General features: G+C 65.2%; 1 protein-coding gene across 1 annotated transcript in view; it reads right to left on the reverse strand.

The window, feature by feature from the left end:
• Positions 1 to 8,487: 8,487 nt before the first annotated feature.
• Positions 8,488 to 18,124, reverse strand: part of TGFA (transforming growth factor alpha) — an 80,935-nt gene continuing 71,298 nt past the window's right edge. Inside the window, exons 4-6 of the mRNA XM_041754124.1 lie at positions 14,090 to 14,239; positions 12,279 to 12,388; positions 8,488 to 11,243 (exon numbers count right to left, since the gene is read on the reverse strand). Of these exons, the coding sequence (XP_041610058.1) occupies positions 11,236 to 11,243; positions 12,279 to 12,388; positions 14,090 to 14,239 (268 nt within the window). The 3' untranslated portion in view covers positions 8,488 to 11,235. The remainder of the gene's footprint in view (positions 11,244 to 12,278; positions 12,389 to 14,089; positions 14,240 to 18,124) is intronic.

Raw genomic sequence — 18,124 nt, forward strand, 5'->3', positions numbered from 1 at the left:
CCTCGCTCATCCGCGTCCCCACGTGGCTGTGCTGTCGCCTGGTCACCCCCGTGACGACCATACAAGGAACTGGCAGGCAGAGACGGAAGGCGCGAGGCGTGACACTGCGACACGAGAGACTTGAGCCGGACGTGGCGGGCGAGCAAGGAGCCGGCGCTGCCGGTGCTCACACGCAGCCGGCCGGGGACACGCGCAGCTGGAACACGCTCGGCGGCAAGGTGAGCCGAGCGGGGACCTGGTGGTGACGGAGGGCGGCCACGGCCAGAGGAAGCCGTGGTAAAAAGAATTCACGGTAAAGGAAGTTGCAGAGCGACTTGATGACCTCGACAGCACAGGTGACAAAGTGGCAGAAGCGGGTCCCGGCTTGGAAGGCTCTGACGGCCGGCGGTGGCGGGAGGACGCCTAGGCCGCACCTCGGGCGCGGGAGGCCCAGCCGGTTCCAGGAGGTGACCCAAGTCCCCGTGTTCCTGATGTTCCGAGCACAGTGCACTAAACACCCCTTACACTTTCCCATTTTATTTCACACATAACGGGTAGTAGGAGTTTTTAATATATTGACAGATTTTTGAGGTCACAGTCCTTCTCCCCATGGATTACTAAGCTTGCTTTGAATGGCCCTCGACGCGGCCCGACCCTGCCTGTGGCCGGGGACACTGCCCGCTTTTTTTTTTTTTTTAATTTTAAGATTTAATTTATTTATTCATGAGAGACACAGAGAGAGGCAGAGACACAGGGAGGGGGAGAAGGAGGCTCCATGCAGGGAGCCCGATGTGGGACTCGATCCTGGTACCCCAGGATCACAGCCTGGGCCGAAGGTGGTGCTAAACCACTGAGCCACCCAGGCTGCTCCCCCTTTTTTTAAGATTTAATTTATTTATTTATGAGAGACACAGGCAGAGGGAGAAGCAGGCTCCATGCAGGGAGCCTGACGTGGGACCCGATCCCGGGTCTCCAGGATCACGCCCCAGGCTGAAGGTGGTGCCGAACCACTGAGCCCCCCAGGGATCCCGCCGGTTTCCATTACTGATGGCCAAATACCCCTCTAATCGGACACATACCTTCCTTTTGACTCAGTCATTTCTGTATGTGACTCCCTCCTAGGGGAATGAGGGTACCAGTGTGTAGAGATTTATGTAGAGTTTATGTATAACATTGTTTTTGGAAGCAAGGAGCTGAGAACAAATGGAAGGTCTACCAGTAGCCAGGTGGCTAACTAGTGTAGTAGATCCACGCAAAGCCTTGTTGTATGACCTTTAGGAGGAATGATTTAAAAGGAAGTCTATTGGGATCCCTGGGTGGCGCAGCGGTTTGGCGCCTGCCTTTGGCCCAGGGCGCGATCCTGGAGACCCGGGATCGAATCCCACATCAGGCTCCCGGTGCATGGAGCCTGCTTCTCCCTCCGCCTGTGTCTTTGCCTCTCTCTCTCTCTCTGTGACTATCATAAATAAATAAAAATAAATTAAAAAAAAAAGAATTGTTTAAAAAAAAAAAAAGGAAGTCTATTGAATTGGGGAATGTTCATAGTGAATTGTTATGTGAAAACAGCAAATCGAATAGTTCAATTTATAGTGCAGTCCATTGTTTGTGGAAAAGATCTCCGCATGTGTGTAAATGTTTGTATATTTCTACACGGGCACAGGAAAAAGGGGTAAAAACTGCCTAGAGGAACGAGGGGAGAAACATTTGAATGACACAAGCCTGGTACAAGAAAAGAATCTGCCTTAAATATATATAATTTATATAATATATAAATAAAATATATACAAAAATATATTTTTAAAAATAATAAATATATATTCATTTTAAAGATGGTATTTATTTATTTTAGAGAAAGAGAGACAGAGAGGGAGGGAGGGAGAGGGAGAATGAGCGAATCTCAAGCAGAGTCCGTGCTGAGCCTGGAGGGCAGCCCGGGGCTCCGTCTCAGGACCCTGCGATCGTGACCTGAGCTGAATCCAACCGAGCCCCCCAGGAGCCCCAATCTGCCTTCATTTTCAAACTTTATTGAACTATGAAGAGAAGCGTCTCATATGACATAACTGTACATGGTATTGGCAGCTATGTCTTAAATATGGAGGTGAATAGAAGAAAAAAATTTTTAGACACACAAAACATTAATTTTATTATATAGTAATTTAAAAAATAGACTTTAAAATTTTTTAAAAAATATTTTATTTATTCATGGGAGACACACAGAGAGAGAGGTAGAGACACAGGCCGAGGGAGAAGCAGGCTCCTTGCAGGGAGCCCGACGTGGGACTCGATCCCAGGACCCGGGGGTCACGCCCTGGGCCAAAGACAGATGCTCAACCACTGAGCCCCCCAGGCGCCCAATAGACTTTTTAAAAAAACACTTTCTAAAAGATTTTTGTTTTTTTAGTTCCAGTTTGGTTAACATACAGTGTTGCATTAATTCCAGGCGTACAGTATAGGGATTCAACGCCTCCGTACATTACTCGGTGCTCATCCCACCTCCTTCACCCCCTTCACCCACCTCCCCTCTGGCAACCTTCAGTCTGTCCTCTACGGTCAAGAGTCTGTTTTTTGGTTTGTCCCTTTTTCTTTATTCATTTGTTTTGTTTCTTAAATTCCACGTATGAGTGACATCATAGGATATCTGCTTTCTCTGACTTATTTTGCTCAGCGTAATACCCTCCAGTTCCACCCGTGTGGTTGCAAGTGGCAAGATTTTGTTCCTTTTTATGGCTGCGTACTCTTCCGTTGCATCCGTACACCGCCTCTTCTTCATCCATTCACCGATTAAGGATGCACACTTGGGTTACTTCCATAATTTGGCCACCGTAAATCAGGCTGCGGTGAACACGGGGGGACACACATCTTTTCAAGTCAGCATTTTTGTATTCTTGGGGTAAATACCCAGTAGTAGAATTTTTTTTTTTTTTAGAAGAGAAACTCTTTTTTTTTTTTTAATTTCTATTTATTTATGATAGTCACACACAGAGAGAGAGAGAGAGGCAGAGACTCAGGCAGAGGGAGAAGCAGGATCCATGCAGGGAGCCCGACGTGGGATTCAATCCCGGGTCTCCAGGATCGTGCGCTGGGCCAAAGGCAGGCGCCAAACCACTGCGCCACCCAGGGATCCCCCCAGTAGTAGAATTACTGGCTCCTGTGACGATTCCATTTTTAACTCCTTGAGGAACCCCTGTGCCATTTTCCACAGTTTGCGTTCCAAGCAACAGCGAACAAAGGTTCCCTTTTCTCCACATCCTCCCCGACACTGTTGTTTCTTGAGTTTTTGACTCTAGCTCGTCTGACAGGTGAGAGGTGGTGTCGCCTTGTGGTTTGGAGTCGCACGTCCTGATGCCGAGTGATGCGGAGCATCTCCCATGCGTCTGTGGGCCGTGCGTAGGTCTTCTTTGGGGAAATGTCTGTTCTTGTCTTCTGCCCATTTTTTATTTTCATTTATTTATTTTAGGGATTTTATTTATTTATTCATGAGACGCACAGAGAGAGAGAAAGGGAGACGCAGGCTCCACGCAGGGAGCCCGACGCGGGACTCGATCCCGGGTCTCCAGGATCACGCCCTTGGCCGAAGGTGGTGCCAAACCGCTGAGCCACCCGGGCTGCCCTCTGCCCATTGTTTAATTGGTTTATTTGTGTTTTGGGTGTTGAGTTGTATAAACAGAATAGAAGAAAACTTTAAGATCATACATTTTCGTCTTCCCATGGGCCCTTAGCCCCTTTCTGTGGAACGTGGATTCCAGTGTTATTTCCCTCGGTACCAAGAATTCAAATACGGCTCTTATTTTCCTTGTGATGACGTGATGGCAGAATTTAGTGGCGAATCTTAAACCTGGTGGTGATACTTCGTTTTCAGAACGGAGGGCACCGTCTGCAGCAGTGGAAGTCCTAGACAGAGGCCCGGCGCTTTGTCCCTTAACAAGTAATTGGGGCGAGCGGTGCGGGGGTGCTCGTAGTTCTGGTGCCCCGGCGGCTGGGTCTGCGGTGCCGGGTCCTAAAAACTCTGGCTGGTCCTTGTCTGCACCATCAGTGTTAGCTAAGGAACCACGGAGTGACAGCTCATTTTCTCAACTTTCACGACAAGGGCTCGTTTACGGAATGTGGTCTCCTCCTCCTCCAATTAGAGCGAGCTTGAGACCATCGCTCCCCGACCAGAAAACTGTTCCTGGGTCCGAATTCGAGCCGGGTGCCTTCTTATCAAGCAGGTTTCCCCGAGACCCTGAGGCAACAGGCCGGGCCTCGGAGGCTCTCCGCCAGGCGCCAGCCAGAGGAGGACAAACACGACCCGGTGTCACCTCTGCGTGAAACCTAGAGGAGCTGAGCTGGCGGGAGTTGCAGGAGCTGCGGTGGGGTCGCATGACGGCCCTCGATGCCGCCGTATGGCCCCCCCGCAGGCTGCCCACGGCCGGGACCCGTTCTTACCACCCCATGGAGGTGGCCGCTCGAGGGGGGAGGCGGGAGCTGACGTCACCGTGGTCAGCATCTCGCAGCACCAACGTGTGCCGAAGGGCCGCCGTGCACACCTAGAGCGAGCCCTCCCAGTTGTGGCCTGATGAGCATGGGGGGAAGGGGGGGGCAGGCGTCCTTGTCGCACGCACCCGGGCTGGGCACGGTCTCCATCGGCTGCGGCTTGGGACGTGGGGTGTGTATTTGCCTGGAAGCTCCGCTTCTCCGCCAGACCAGGAAGCCCATGGACCTGCGGGGCCCGACTGTGCGGCCCACGTCAAGTGCCACCATCCGGTCACCTGCAGGGCCCGCTGGCCCCAGGCCACAGCTCCTCGGCCCCAGGCCAGGGCTCCTTGGCCCCAGGCGACCACGCGCTCCGCCAACCGAGCCAGTGATCCGGTTACACCCGACGTGTGGCTGTCTGCCCTCGGGCTCTGGGCTGCATGCGGGACAGAGGTCCCCACCCTGGGGACGCCTGACCCACAGGAGTGTGCGCGGCCGCGGGGAGGCTCCGGGATGGCTCCGCAGACAGAGGCGCCAGCCCCGTGTTCTGGAAGGAACGGCCGCGCTTCCACAGCCAGGCGGCCAGAGGGCCTGACCTGCTCACACGTGCGCCGCGGTCACGCAGGGGACCCTCCGCGGAAAGTCCACGCATCCCGCTTCTCTCAGAAGGAAGGGGAGAAGCTGGCCCCTGAGCTGCATGGATGAGCCCGGGGAGCTGCCTCCCCAGCGGGTCCCTCCTCGGCCTTTGCTGTCCCCCCTCGGCCCCCTCGGTCCCCCCGGCAGCTCTGCTCTCGAGGCGCAACTGCTGCGGCTGTGGCTGGGCGTTCTCGGAGCCCCGGGCCGGCAGGACAGTCGGGAGAGGCGAGCCTGTGTCTGTGGGAGCCCGTGTCCTCGGGGGGCCCATGTCCGTGGGGAGCCTGTGTTTGGGGTGAGCCCGTGTTCCATGGGAGCCCGTGTCCTCGGGAAGCCCGTGTCCGGGGGAGCCCATGTCTGTGGGGACCCCCGTGCCCTGGTGCAGGCTCCCCCCGCCGACCCCCACACTCTGGTGCGGGCTCCCCTGCAGACCTTAGGATCCCCTTCGGGAACACGCAGGGCGCTGCGCCGTGGCCGAAGCTCCCGCTGGAGTAAAGGGACACGGCGTGTCTGCTTTTTCTCTCTCCTGCTGGCTTTTGGCATAAACGTGGCCGCGGTTTTACCCCCAGTTGTAAAATCTGCCTCCCGAAGAGCCATTGCCCACTCGTGCACGACCTCAGTGCTGGTCACAGGGTGCTCCCCACGGGGCCCTGTTCCCCCAAGGCTCCAGCCCCTTCTCTGCCCTAGGGGACCCCACCCCGAAGGAGGCCCCGCCTCCGAGCCTCCCCAGGGCACCAGCCTCTGGACACAGGGGATCCCTGAGCCCGGACGGGGTGGGGCGGCTCTGGGGGGGGGGGTACCAGGCGCCTGGGCTGCAGACACCAAGCCTCTCCTGGGCCACCCGCTCGCGGGGTGTGGGGTGTGGACGGCAACAGGGCCTGAATGAGAATCGGGGGGACTGTAAACATGTGCATGCGCCGCCCGGCAGGTCCGCAGCTGGCCTGATGGGGGGTCACTAGCTCAGTGGCGACGGCACCGCCAGGCCCAGGTGGTGAGCACATCCCGCTCGGCTGCACGGAGACCTCAGCAAGTCCCCAGAGAGCAGAGGGGGAGGGGGGCTTCCAGAAGGCAGGGAGGGGACGCGGGCGGGAGCTCCGGGGCTGCCGGGCAGGCAGGAGGCAGGGCCGCGCTGAGGGGGGCAACGGTGGGCTGGGCCAACGGCCACCAAGACGAGGCCGACAGTGGGGACTCCGGTCCTCGCAGGGAACAGCTGGTCCCCGGGATGAAGGGGGACGACTGCTTTGCTTCACTGCAAGAGGGGACAGCCCAGGGCCCCACCGGGACCGGGATCCCGACAGCCCAGGGCCCCATGAACCCCGGGACCGCCTCGGCTTGGGATCAGGGAGGCGGGAGGAGCGGCACTGGAGAGGCTCCCATGGGGTAGAGAGGAGGCGGAGCGGCCCCCGGTCCCCGGGACGGAACAGGGCCCAGGGGCGGAGGGAGCACCAGGTGCAGGCACAGCCACCCTTCGGGTCCCAGGAGGGGCTGAGGGCTCTGCCGAGGGGCAGCCACCAGGCCGGTGCGCTGGGGACAGGGGCTGCCTCGCTTCACCTCCGGGGGAGGGGGGGGGACAGCAGGTGCTCCAGGCTTGCCCTCCCTCATGAAGCCAAGCATCCCTTGGGACCAAGGTCCGGCGCCCCTCCACTGCCACCCGCTCCCGGCCGCTGCCGCACGAGCCCCTGCGGGGTGCAGGTGTGGGGTGCATGCAGGGGTCGCAGGTGCGGGGTGCAGGTGTGGGGGCAGTGGGCCTGGGGGACCCGGGTGGGCAGCCGTAGGACAGCCCTGCGGCAAGGGATGGGGCCCTGGGGGCAGGCAGGCCTGCTCCCCCGTCAGCGGCCCCAGGCAGAGAAACTCCAAGCAAATGCAGGCCTGAGGTCAAGGCTGTGAGTTCTGAGTCCTGACACGCCCGGGTTCCCTCCTCCGCCAGGCCTCGGGGAAGCTTCTCCTAAGGATGAGGCCCCACACTCGCCTGCCCGCAGCCGAACCCTGCAGCACCGGGTTCTCAAACTTGAGCACCCATTGGAAGCACCTAGAAGGGGCCCCAGCGCCTCTGCAGTTTAGTAGGTCTGGGGTGGGGCTGAAAATGTGCCTTCCTGAGAGGCCCCCGAGGGCAGTGTGGCTGCAGGGGGCCTGGGGTCGCCTGGGGTCACCTGGGGCCTGGGGTCACCTGTGGTTGCCTGGGGTCGCCTGGGGCTGCCTGGAGCCTGGGGGTCACCTGGGGTCGCCTGGAGCCTGGGGCTGCCTGGGGCCTGGGGCCTGGGGTCGCCTGAGGCCTGGGGTCACCTACGATCGCCTGGGGCCTGGGGGGTCACCTGCGGTCACATGGGGCCTGGGGGTCACCTGGGGTCGCCTGAGGCCTGGGGTCACCTACGATCGCCTGGGGTCACCTGGGGGTTACCTGGGGTTGCCTGGAGCCTGGGGCTGCCTGGGGTTGCCTGGGGCCTGGGGTCGCCTGGGGCCTGGGGTTGCCTGGGGCCTGGGGTCACCTGGGGTCGCTTGGAGCCTGGGGTCACCTGGGGTCACCTGAGGCCTGGGGTCACCTACAATCGCCTGAGGTCACCTGGGGGTTACCTGGGGTTGCCTGGAGCCTGGGGCTGCCTGGGGTTGTCTGGGGCCTGGGGTCACCTGGGGCCTGGGGTTGCCTGGGGCCCCTGGGGGTCACCTGGGGTCGCCTGAGGTCTAGAATCACCTACGATCGCCTGGGGTCACCTGGGGGTCGCCTGGGGTCGTCTGGGGCTGCCTGGGGTCGCCTGGGGTCACCTGAGGCCTGGGGTCACCTGAAGTCTCCTGGGGCCTGGGGGTCACCTGGGGTCGCCTGAGGCCTGGGGTCTCCTGAGGCCTGGGGTCACCTGAGGTCGCCTGGGGCCTGGGGGTCACCTGGGGTCACCTGGGGCCGTCTGAGGCTGCCTGGGGCCGCCTGGGGCCTGGGGCTGCCTGGGGTGGCCTGGGGCCCCGGCGCTCTCTGCCTTACAACTTGAGGCCCTTTTGCATGTGGTCTGCACCTGGTCCAGGACCACCGTCTGCGTCAGCGTCTCAGCCAGGCCCCGGTTCCTCTGGGGGCAGGGACCGCGTGCTTGTATTTCCCTCTGCATTGGCCGGCTTAGTGTCAGACGTGTGGACAAGGACCTGCACAGCCGGGACCTCGCAGGACTCGGTCTCTTCAGATGGGGAGCCTTCTCGTTAATTCTAGGATTCCCGCACTTTGCAAAAGAGCATCTAATTTTTTCTCGTCATCCACGTTTGTGGAGGAAAGCTGTGATTTGCTTTGCAGCGGCGCGCCAACCTCAGGGAGAAAAGCTCCAGCCTTGACTGGGGGGGCGGGGTTCATGGCTTCCTCCTTCCCAACAAGGTGCAGGACAACCGGAGGACAAGGCGCAGGACTGAGAAACACACGGCGTTTTGTACTGCTCACCAGTCTTTAAATAAGTGTAATTCAGATATTAAGGAAAAGAACTGCTGATCACATTAACGCATTACAGAAATCAAAATTAACTTATCACACAAAATAAATTAAAACATTAAATATTAACCTTCTCAGTGCAACATATACAGAAGTCAGAGTAACACGTTCTAAAAAAAAAAAAAAGCATCAGGTTTGTTATAATAAAGGTACTGAAAAGCCGAATGCTTCGGGAGGTCACTGCGGGGGGAGGCGCTGCTTCTCGGGCCGCCTGTGTCCCCCACGAGATCCCTCGGGAAGCCCCGCGGACCGCGGCTGGGGCGGCTCTTGGGCCCCGCGTTAAGGCCAAAGGTCTGTGTCCGCCCGTGCCCGAGGCACCCGCTGCGGCCTGCGTGTCCCCCGCTGAGCAGGTGCAGGGATCAGGGCCCGGCCCGAGCCACAGGGCAGGGGGCGAGCCGCGCGGGGAGCTTGTTGGTCCGTTTCTGCCAGAACTGCCGGGGGGGGGGGGGGGGGGGGGGGGGGGGGGGGGTGGCTGGTGGCCCAGGTTCCGGAGACAACCCGGCCGGGAGCCCCGGGAGATGCCAGCGCTTCCCCCCGCCTCGGAGGGCACCGTCCCCAGGGGCCGCACCTGCCCGGCTCCCGGCGCCTCTCGATCCCTCCTCCTGCGGGGGCCAGGGCTGGTGGCTGTGTGCCCTTCACCTGGAGGCCCGCGTGTCCTGTGGGGCCAGGCCAGGCCCCACGGGAGAGTCCCACGGAGAGTCCCGAGCACCCTCTCCCCTTTCCTCTTCCCGAGACAGACGCGGGGAGCAGCCCCGCTCCCGCCCCGTGGCTGGGTCACCCCGGAAGGGAGCCCTGATCAGAACCCCGGGCTTTGGGGCGGCGCAGACGCAGGAGCCGTCGGCACGGTCCTGAGATGCCCCCCGGAAGGGGGCACCCATCCAGCTGCCGCGGGAGCACCGGCGCCCCGCAGGGCACGGACTCCTGCACTTTCCGGGGCGCACAGGGCTTCCGGGGCGCTCAGCCCCGCCCGCCCTCACCCGGCCTCTGCCGCGGACCGTCCTGCACCTGCCGGTCTCAGGGCACCGCCCCGGGAGCCACGGCGCCCCCCGCCCCCTGCCCACGGCCTGGCCCAAGGCGACGGCCCGCGGGGAAGCCAGAGGCTCCCGTCCTCCCCTCCCCAGCCTCCGCGAGGGCCGGACGCCCCAAGCCTGGGCCGGGGGCCCGCCAAGCGCGTCAGCAGAGCCTCGCGGCCTCCACTGCTCTGGGAAAGACTGAGGAGAGTCGGGTCCGGGGCTCTCCCGTCCGACTCGATCGGCCGAGGACAGGGCCGGGGGCCGTGGGGGGCCGTGGGGGGGTCCACACAGCGGCCGCAGCCCCCGCCCGTCCCCTCCAAGGTCGCCGGCTGCTTGCTGCCCTAGGGCGGCTCCGGCGCTCCCGCCTCGGCTGGAGGACCTGGGGACGGTCCAGCGGAACGGACAGACGGGGGACGAGAGTCCGCGGGGGACGGTCGCCCGATGGAAGATTGAAGCCAACCTGACATTCTAGAGGCCCCTTTCGGGACGTGGGGAGCTGGCGCGCCCGTACACCGAGATCTTCGCTCCAGACACCAGGGAGTCGAGTCCTGCCGCACAAGGGCCTCCCGCGGTGCCTCACTGCCGCTGTTTGCCGATTTCAGTGAAAATGACCGATTTCAGTGAAAATCCCGCTGCTCGGCTGGAGGGAACCGGTGGGCTCCCCAGGCAGGCCCGCGGGTCACGACGCCCCCAGACGCCCCCAGGACAGTTTCGCCTTCTGGGGGGGGGGTGAGACCCGCCCCTTGGGAGGTGACTTGTTAAGAGTTTTTGTTAATAAAATTACCAGCATCCTGAATGGAAAGGGCAAAACCAAAACCAAAACCAAAAACAAAAAAAAACAAACAAACCACGGGGATGTTGCTCCTAATGCTGGAAAATAAATAGAAAAGTTAAATTTTTCCTTTTAAAAATAAAGCGACAGGTCGACGGGGCAATGACGCGGGGGAGGACGCCCCCTTCACGGGTGCGGCCGCGTCCCCGGGCTCTCCCGGCGCCTCCTGGCTGGGCGTGCGGGGACCCGGCGGGGCTGCCTGGGGGCACTGACCCGCTGTGCACCCGGCCCGGCCCGCCCTCGCCACCACGCGCCCGGGGCCCGTCCTGGAGCCTCAGCTGCCCGAGCGGCCCCCAGCTCCACGGGCACCACCGCGGCGCGCGCGGGCGTCGGGAAGGGTCGGGGCTCTTTACGCCCACTTGGGAGACCCGCGCCGACCCCACGGTCCAGGGGTCGTCTCCGGGCTGCAGCGGCCTGGGGGGCCTCGGCGACGGGGTGCGGGGGCTCCTCTTGCACCCGCCGTCGTCACGGGACAAGCAGCCCCCTCCCCGCCTTCTTCTCCCGGAGGCGGGTGCGGGGAAGCCCTCGGGGCCGGCCGGCACCTCCGGGGCTGGTGGGAACACGCCGCGGAGGGACGGGGCCGTGGAAGGGAGGCCTCCGTGACCCGCAGGACCCCCGCGGCCCGGGCACACGGCGCAGCCGGGTCACCCGTGTGGTTGTGCTGGGACCCGTCCTATCGCCGTGGCCCCCCGATGTCTCATCTGGGTTGTACCCGACGACCCCAAGCTCAGAGCTCCCGGCAGTCGCGGGGGCCGCGGAAGACAGGCTGCGTGGGGGGGCTGGCAGGGTGGCGAGGTCTGTCGGCTGGTCCCGGAGAAGCCGCTCCCCTCGGCTGCCACGGCGACCCGGCCAGACGCCCCGGCTCCTCAGACGGCTGCAAGGAAGGACACACGGTGAGTCCAGGGCTGCCCACAGGCTCTCAGGCCTCGCCTCGGTCCTCGGCCTCCACCACCGGGGCCGCGGCTCCTGACACTGTGTCCCTGGAGCCACGGGCCGGGCCGGCGGGGGCGGGGGGCGGGGGGCACGGCCGCGCTGGGGGCCTGGTGCCCTGGAGGACGGTGGCCAGCCCGTGGTGGGCTCCCGGGAGGCGGCTTCCCCTCGGCCCCCTAGTGTCTCCCAACGGGGGCTCTGGAGGCCAGCTCCCCGACGTCTCCCTGCCCTGCTCCCTCCCTGTCCCTCCGGAGTAGGGAGGACGGCGTCCCGGGGAGCTTCGGCCGGGGCGTCTCTGGGAGGCCAGACCCTTCCGAGGCTCAGGGCCCACGTCCTCCCAGATGTGGGCAGAGAGGAACATTGGTGAGAAGCTTCCTCCACCCAGTTTTTTTTGGGGGGGGGAGGGATTTTATCCATTTATTCCTGAGACAGAGAGAGGCAGAGACCCAGGCAGAGGGATAAGCAGGCTCCCTGCAGGGAGCCCGACGTGGGACTCGATCCCGGGACCCCGGGGTCACGCCCTGAGCTGAAGGCAGATGCTCCACCGCTGACTCCCCGGGGCCCGGAACTTCCTCCCGTTACGTCCGCCCCGAGGTGCGCACAGATGGGGCAGCATCTGCAAGTCCTCTTAAAAGGCTCAAGCAATGTTCCTCCTGGTGCCCGACGACAATACGGAAGCTTCACCAGCTCTATGGACGGTCCTCCGAGGCCGTGGGGGAGACGGGGAGTGGGGCCCGCAGAGGCCCCTGTGGCTCACGGTCGGACCCAAGCACACCTTTGGCTGACTCAGTTTACCCGCGTCATTCACAAACCCTCCCAAGGCCATAAGGGCTAACGCGTTAGCATCCTCAAGAGGCTCCTGGAGACTGAACAAGCCGCCCCTGCCTGGCCCCTGCCCTGGGGAGGTGAGGGGAGGGAGGGGGGGGAAGGGGGCTCCTCCGCCCGCTGTACCCCTGGCGCAGCCCCTTACCCCCCTTACCTGTCTCCGAGTGGCAGCAGGCGGCCCTTCCCTTCAGCAGGGCGCTGGGCTTCTCGTGCCGGCACAGGAGGGCCTGGCACCACTCACAGTGCTTCCGGACCTGGCAGCAGCTGTGGGCAGAGGGCAGAGGACGGGCTGTGCGGGGCTCGGGCACGGGGGCGCCGTGGCCATGCCCGGCCTTCCCGCGGGGGCCCCGGGCGGGCGAGCAGCTCAGCGCGCAGCCTTCCAGCTGGGTGCAGGCCGTTCGTGCCGCGGCGGAGCAGCACGCGGGCTGGTGGGCAGAGAAGCAAGTGCCGCGTGGGACGCAGCTGACGTGGAGACCCCTGGAGCTGTCCCCGCGGGCCCCGTGGGCCTCGGGCTCCGCCCACCCCGTGGGACCAGGCAGGGCTTCCTGCTGGGCGGGGGCCCAGGAGCCAGCGAGGAAGGGGGCCTAGGAGCCAGCGAGGAAGCGGGCCCGTCGCTGGGCCGCCCTCCCGGGGCCCGCTGGCGTCTCATGGTCCCCAGCCCAGGGCCCCGCATCTCGGGGCAGTGGAGCAAGAGCCTGAGACCCTCCGTCCTGGGCGGCCAGCGCCGTCTGTGTGGCACGGCGCCCTCCTGAGTCGCGAGGCCGAGGCCCGGGGGGTCCAGGGATCCCTTCCGCGGGCAGCTGGCGGGGGACTGGGTCCAGCCACGTCCTAGCAAGGGTCACCCAGGTGGTGAGGTGAGGCCTCCACACAAGCTGGTCGCCACCAACCGTGAGTCAGGAGGCTGCAGGCTGCAGCCCCGGCAGCTGGGTGGGGTGGGGGCTCCCGGCCTCGGCCTCGAGCAAGGGTGGGCCGGGGAAGGGTAGAGGGACAGGACCCGCTGCCTCCCTGGGAGAGAGGCCGCCCCGCCTTCCCGCCTCGTTTTCGTCTGCAGAGACCCTGGGAAAACCTGCTTCTAGATCCCTCGGGACAAGCTCCCAGGGGCCCCCAGCTTGTCCCCGAGGCTCTGGGACTCCTGGCCAGGCAGGCGCCTGGGAGCGACAGCGGGCACAGGTGGGCGGCCCTTGGGGGTGCCCTCGTGGGGCGCAGGCCTGACCGCTGCCCTTCCCAGCACGCGGGCGGGACACACGGCGAAGGGCAAGGGGCGGGGAGGGCAGCCTCACCCCTGCCCCCGAGGCCCGCACTTGCTCACTGCGGCCCCAGAGGCGCGTGTGTTGCCCCAATGGCCACTAACCAAAGCAGGCGAGGGCCTCACGACCGTCTGTCCCGGCCCCTCGGGGCCTCCGTCTGCACCTTCGTCACCACGCAGCCCTCCCCGGCCCCGGTGCTACGGAGGTGCGGCACCCGAGCCGATGACGCCCAGGGCCTGCTCCGTGACGGGTGTGTGTGGGCACTTCTGGGGAGGCCCGTGGCCCACGCTGCCACCACAGCACGGGGGCGTCCCCCTCTGCGGAGAGCCGGGCCAGGGCGCAGGGCAGGGGCCTCCCTTGGTGGAGGCGCAGGAGGGCCCCCAGGGACGCAGGGTGAGGGGCGGCGGGGAGGCAAGCGCAGAGGGAAGGGCCATCGGGGACCTGTCCACGCGGCAACCCCGACCTTCGCCGCGGCCGTGGGACCCGCAGAGAGCCCCGGCGCAGAGGAGGCTGGAGCCCTCCCAGTCCCCCGGCACGTCACCACGAGGCCTGCAAGCCCAGCCCCGGGGACACTGCATGCACCTGCTGTGCACCGGCGTCCGGCGACCGCAGTGGGGACCCTCCTGGGATGGGCCCTTCCTCCACTCGGGTAGGCGGCCGTGAGCTGGGCGCCCACAGATGCCCGCGGGGCCCGCCGTTGGGGGCAGCACCTACTTACTGTATCAGCACACACGTGATGATGAGGACGGCCAGGGCCACGATGGAGACCGCCACCAGGGCGGTGATGGCCTGCTTCTTCTGGCTGGCGGCCACCACGGCCAGGAGGTCGGCGTGCTCACAGCGCGCCCCGACGTACCCGGAGTGGCAGCTGGGGAAGAAAGGAAAAGGCGCTCGGTCGTCACCGTGTCAGACGCCGGCGACAGGGCGGCCAGTGAGTTAGGTCCCCAGGCCGCTCTGGCAGCCCACAGGAATCCGGGCTGTTTCTGAACTAAGTGCACGTATTTGGAGTTTGATGACGAGTGGAAACCACGCTAACCCGCAGGAGACACGCACGGGCTGCGCTTTGCTGTGCCACCGTCTTCATCGAATTCCGTCAGCCCTGAGCATGTATGGATGCGGGGGGCACACGGGGCTCGGGCTGCAGCGGGCTGGGCCACCTCTGCGAAGGCAGGGCCTGAGAAGCCAGCCCGTTCCAGCGACGCCCGGCCTGCTCCCCCCTGGAGGATCCGTGGGGGCAGGACGGAGCTGGAGCTGCGGACAAGCGGCCCCCGGAGAGGGCACGGCCCCGTAGAGAGCACGGCCCCACATGGAGGGCACGGCCCCGTAGAGAGCACGGCCCCGTAGAGAGCACAGCCCCACATAGAGGGCACGGCCCCGTAGAGAGCACGGCCCCGTAGAGAGCACGGCCCCACATGGAGGGCACGGCCCCGTAGAGAGCACAGCCCCACATGGAGGGCACGGCCCCGTAGAGAGCACGGCCGCACATGGAGGGCACGGCCCCGTAGAGAGCACAGCCCCACATGGAGGGCACAGCCCCGTAGAGAGCACGGCCGCACATGGAGGGCACGGCCCCGTAGAGAGCACGGCCCCACATGGAGGGCACGGCCCCGTAGAGAGCACAGCCCCACATGGAGGGCACAGCCCCGTAGAGAGCACGGCCCCGTAGAGAGCACGGCCCCACATGGAGGGCACGGCCCCGTAGAGAGCACGGCCCCACATGGAGGGCACAGCCCCGCAGAGAGCACGGCCCCGTAGAGAGCACAGCCCCACATGGAGGGCACAGCCCCGTAGAGAGCACGGCCCCGTAGAGAGCACGGCCCCACATGGAGGGCACGGCCCCGTAGAGAGCACGGCCCCACATGGAGGGCACGGCCCCGCAGAGAGCACGGCCCCGTAGAGAGCACAGCCCCACATAGAGGGCACAGCCCCGTAGAGAGCACGGCCTCACATGGAGGGCACGGCCCCGTAGAGAGCACGGCCGCACATGGAGGGCACGGCCCCGTAGAGAGCACAGCCCCACATGGAGGGCACAGCCCCGTAGAGAGCACGGCCCCACATGGAGGGCACGGCCCCGTAGAGAGCACGGCCCCGTAGAGAGCACAGCCCCACATAGAGGGCACGGCCCCGTAGAGAGCACGGCCCCGTAGAGAGCACGGCCCCACATGGAGGGCACAGCCCCGTAGAGAGCACGGCCCCACATGGAGGGCACGGCCCCGTAGAGAGCACGGCCGCACATGGAGGGCACGGCCCCGTAGAGAGCACGGCCCCGTAGAGAGCACGGCCCCACATGGAGGGCACGGCCCCGTAGAGAGCACGGCCCCGTAGAGAGCACGGCCCCACATGGAGGGCACGGCCCCGTAGAGAGCACGGCCCCGTAGAGAGCACGGCCCCACATGGAGGGCACAGCCCCGTAGAGAGCACGGCCCCACATGGAGGGCACGGCCCCGTAGAGAGCACGGCCCCGTAGAGAGCACGGCCCCACATGGAGGGCACGGCCCCGTAGAGAGCACGGCCCCACATGGAGGGCACGGCCCCCTAGAGAGCACGGCCCCACATGGAGGGCACGGCCCCCTAGAGAGCACGGCCCCACATGGAGGGCACGGCCCCGTAGAGAGCACGGCCCCACATGGAGGGCACGGCCCCGCAGAGGGCACAGCATCACGATCACGGGTATCACAGGCTCCTTCGCCCTCCCGTGTGCGTGTGTGGAGGCCCAGGCTGCTCCCTGCGTGCAGCTCTCGCTCCCGCTGCCTCCCGGACCCCCATCCCTGGGGCTGCCGTGGGGTGAGTCCCTGGGACCAGGTCGGCCGAGGAGGGGATGGTCGTTTCCTGATGCAGGTGGTCCCCCCCCAGCCCCGATTCTTTTCAACAGAAGATACTTGCTTGCGGCCCCTGCACGGGTCCCTCCGTCCTGCTGACTTGGCTACTGTACAGAACGTGGGGTCACCGCGGCCTCGGGGGGCCTCCTTCCCGCAGGGACTTGCGCCCCAGTCGCACACGGAGGCCGACCTGTGTTTCCCCCAGCGTGGCCACGGCAGCCACCTTCTCCCTTTTCTTCCCGGGAGGCCCTTCTGGACGCAGCAGCTGGTCTGTGACCTTCACCTCGAAGAACGAGGGAGACAAAGGGGCTGCGGGGCCCGGCTGCATCGTGTGGGGCTTTGCGGTCCCCTAAGCCCGGGGGAGGGGGGCAACACGGTGTCGTCTCTGCGGCACAGGCTTCGCTCCGTGTTGATGCGGCGACGCTCAGGCCAGAGCAGCAGGTCACGTCATCACCGAGGTGCACGGGACGCGCTGCCCGAGGCCTCCGGGGACGGCGGACGCTGCTCTCCGGCGCGTTACCCCGCGGCCCTGGCACCTGCCCTCCTGGCCGGGGTCTGCGGGTTGCAGTCGGGCCCTCGTCCTGTTAGGGGTCCTGGCCCGGCGCACATGCTGCCCCCATCCACGCACGGTGGTCGAGGCGCCTGTCCGGCTCGGGGGACAAGTGGCTCAGGAAACAGGTGGCTCGGGAACAGGTGGCTGGGGGACAGGTGGCTCGGGAACAGGTGGCTGGGGGACAGGTGGCTGGGGGACTGGTGGCTCGGGACAGGTGGCTGGGGACAGGTGGCTGGGGACAGGTGGCTGGGGGGACAGGTGGCTGGGGACAGGTGGCAGGGGGACAGGTGGCTGGGGGACTGGTGGCTCGGGACAGGTGGCTGGGGACAGGTGGCTGGGACAGGTGGCTGGGGGACAGGTGGCTGGGGGACAGGTGGCAGGGGGACAGGTGGCTGGGGACAGGTGGCTGGGACAGGTGGCTGGGGGACAATGGCTCAGGGACACGTGGCTCTGGGGACAGGTGGCTCGGGGACAGGCTCCCACCCCGCCTGGGTTCCTGCGCATTCCAGGCTGCGCCCCCCAAACTGCAACGGTGGAACCAGGAGACCGTGGATCAACCCCTACCTGCTTCTGAAAGAGCGACTTATTTCAGGGGGAGGCCAGGAGGGCGAGAGAGCGCCCGCGCGGCGTGGGGGTGGGGGTGGGGGTGGGGGTGGGGGGGGCGGAGGCACAGGCCTCAGCAGGACCCACCCGCAGCCCCTGAGCCCCACAGCCCCGCAGCCCCCCAGCCCCGCCCAGGCCTGCAGCCCCGCGGGGTCAGCCCCGGAGCCCAAACCCGCGGCGGCCGCTCATCCTCTGAGCCACCCGGGCCCCACCGGGCAAGCTCTCGCCAAGGCCTGACCCCCCCTACCTGCCCCTCCCCGCGGTGCCCCCCGTCACCTGCGCCCAGCCCACCTGCCACCCGCCAGCATCAAGCGGCGCTCAGTGCATGTGCACAGACACACGGACGGACCCACGGATGGACGCACGGCCACCGGGACGACTGCCCTCCGCTGCCCTGTCCCCACACCCCTCAGGCCACACCTTGAGGGGCCCCTGCCTGCCCCGGGCGCCCCAGGATCCCGGCCCTCGGGCCGCCGTCCTCCGCAGCCTGGCCCCTGCCTCTTGGCTCCTGCAGGTGCTTGCAGGCCTGCAGGCTGGGGCAGCACAGGAGGCTGCCGGGGAGCCTGCACTTTTGGGGTCTCAGGGGGCTCAGGGCCCTCATGGGAGCCTGCGCCGGGCCATGGCACATCCCCAGGGGGCCCACGCAGCTCCCCAGGCTGTGCAGCGGGTCCGGGCGCCCCTCCTCTGGCCTGCAGGCTCTGGAGACACGACCTCTGCACACCTGCCGCGCGGACCATCGGCGGGGGGCTCCGAGGGTCCCGGTTAAACGATGGTGGCC

Source organism: Vulpes lagopus, chromosome 5 (genome assembly GCF_018345385.1).
Source record: "Vulpes lagopus strain Blue_001 chromosome 5, ASM1834538v1, whole genome shotgun sequence".
NCBI lineage: Eukaryota > Metazoa > Chordata > Mammalia > Carnivora > Canidae > Vulpes > Vulpes lagopus.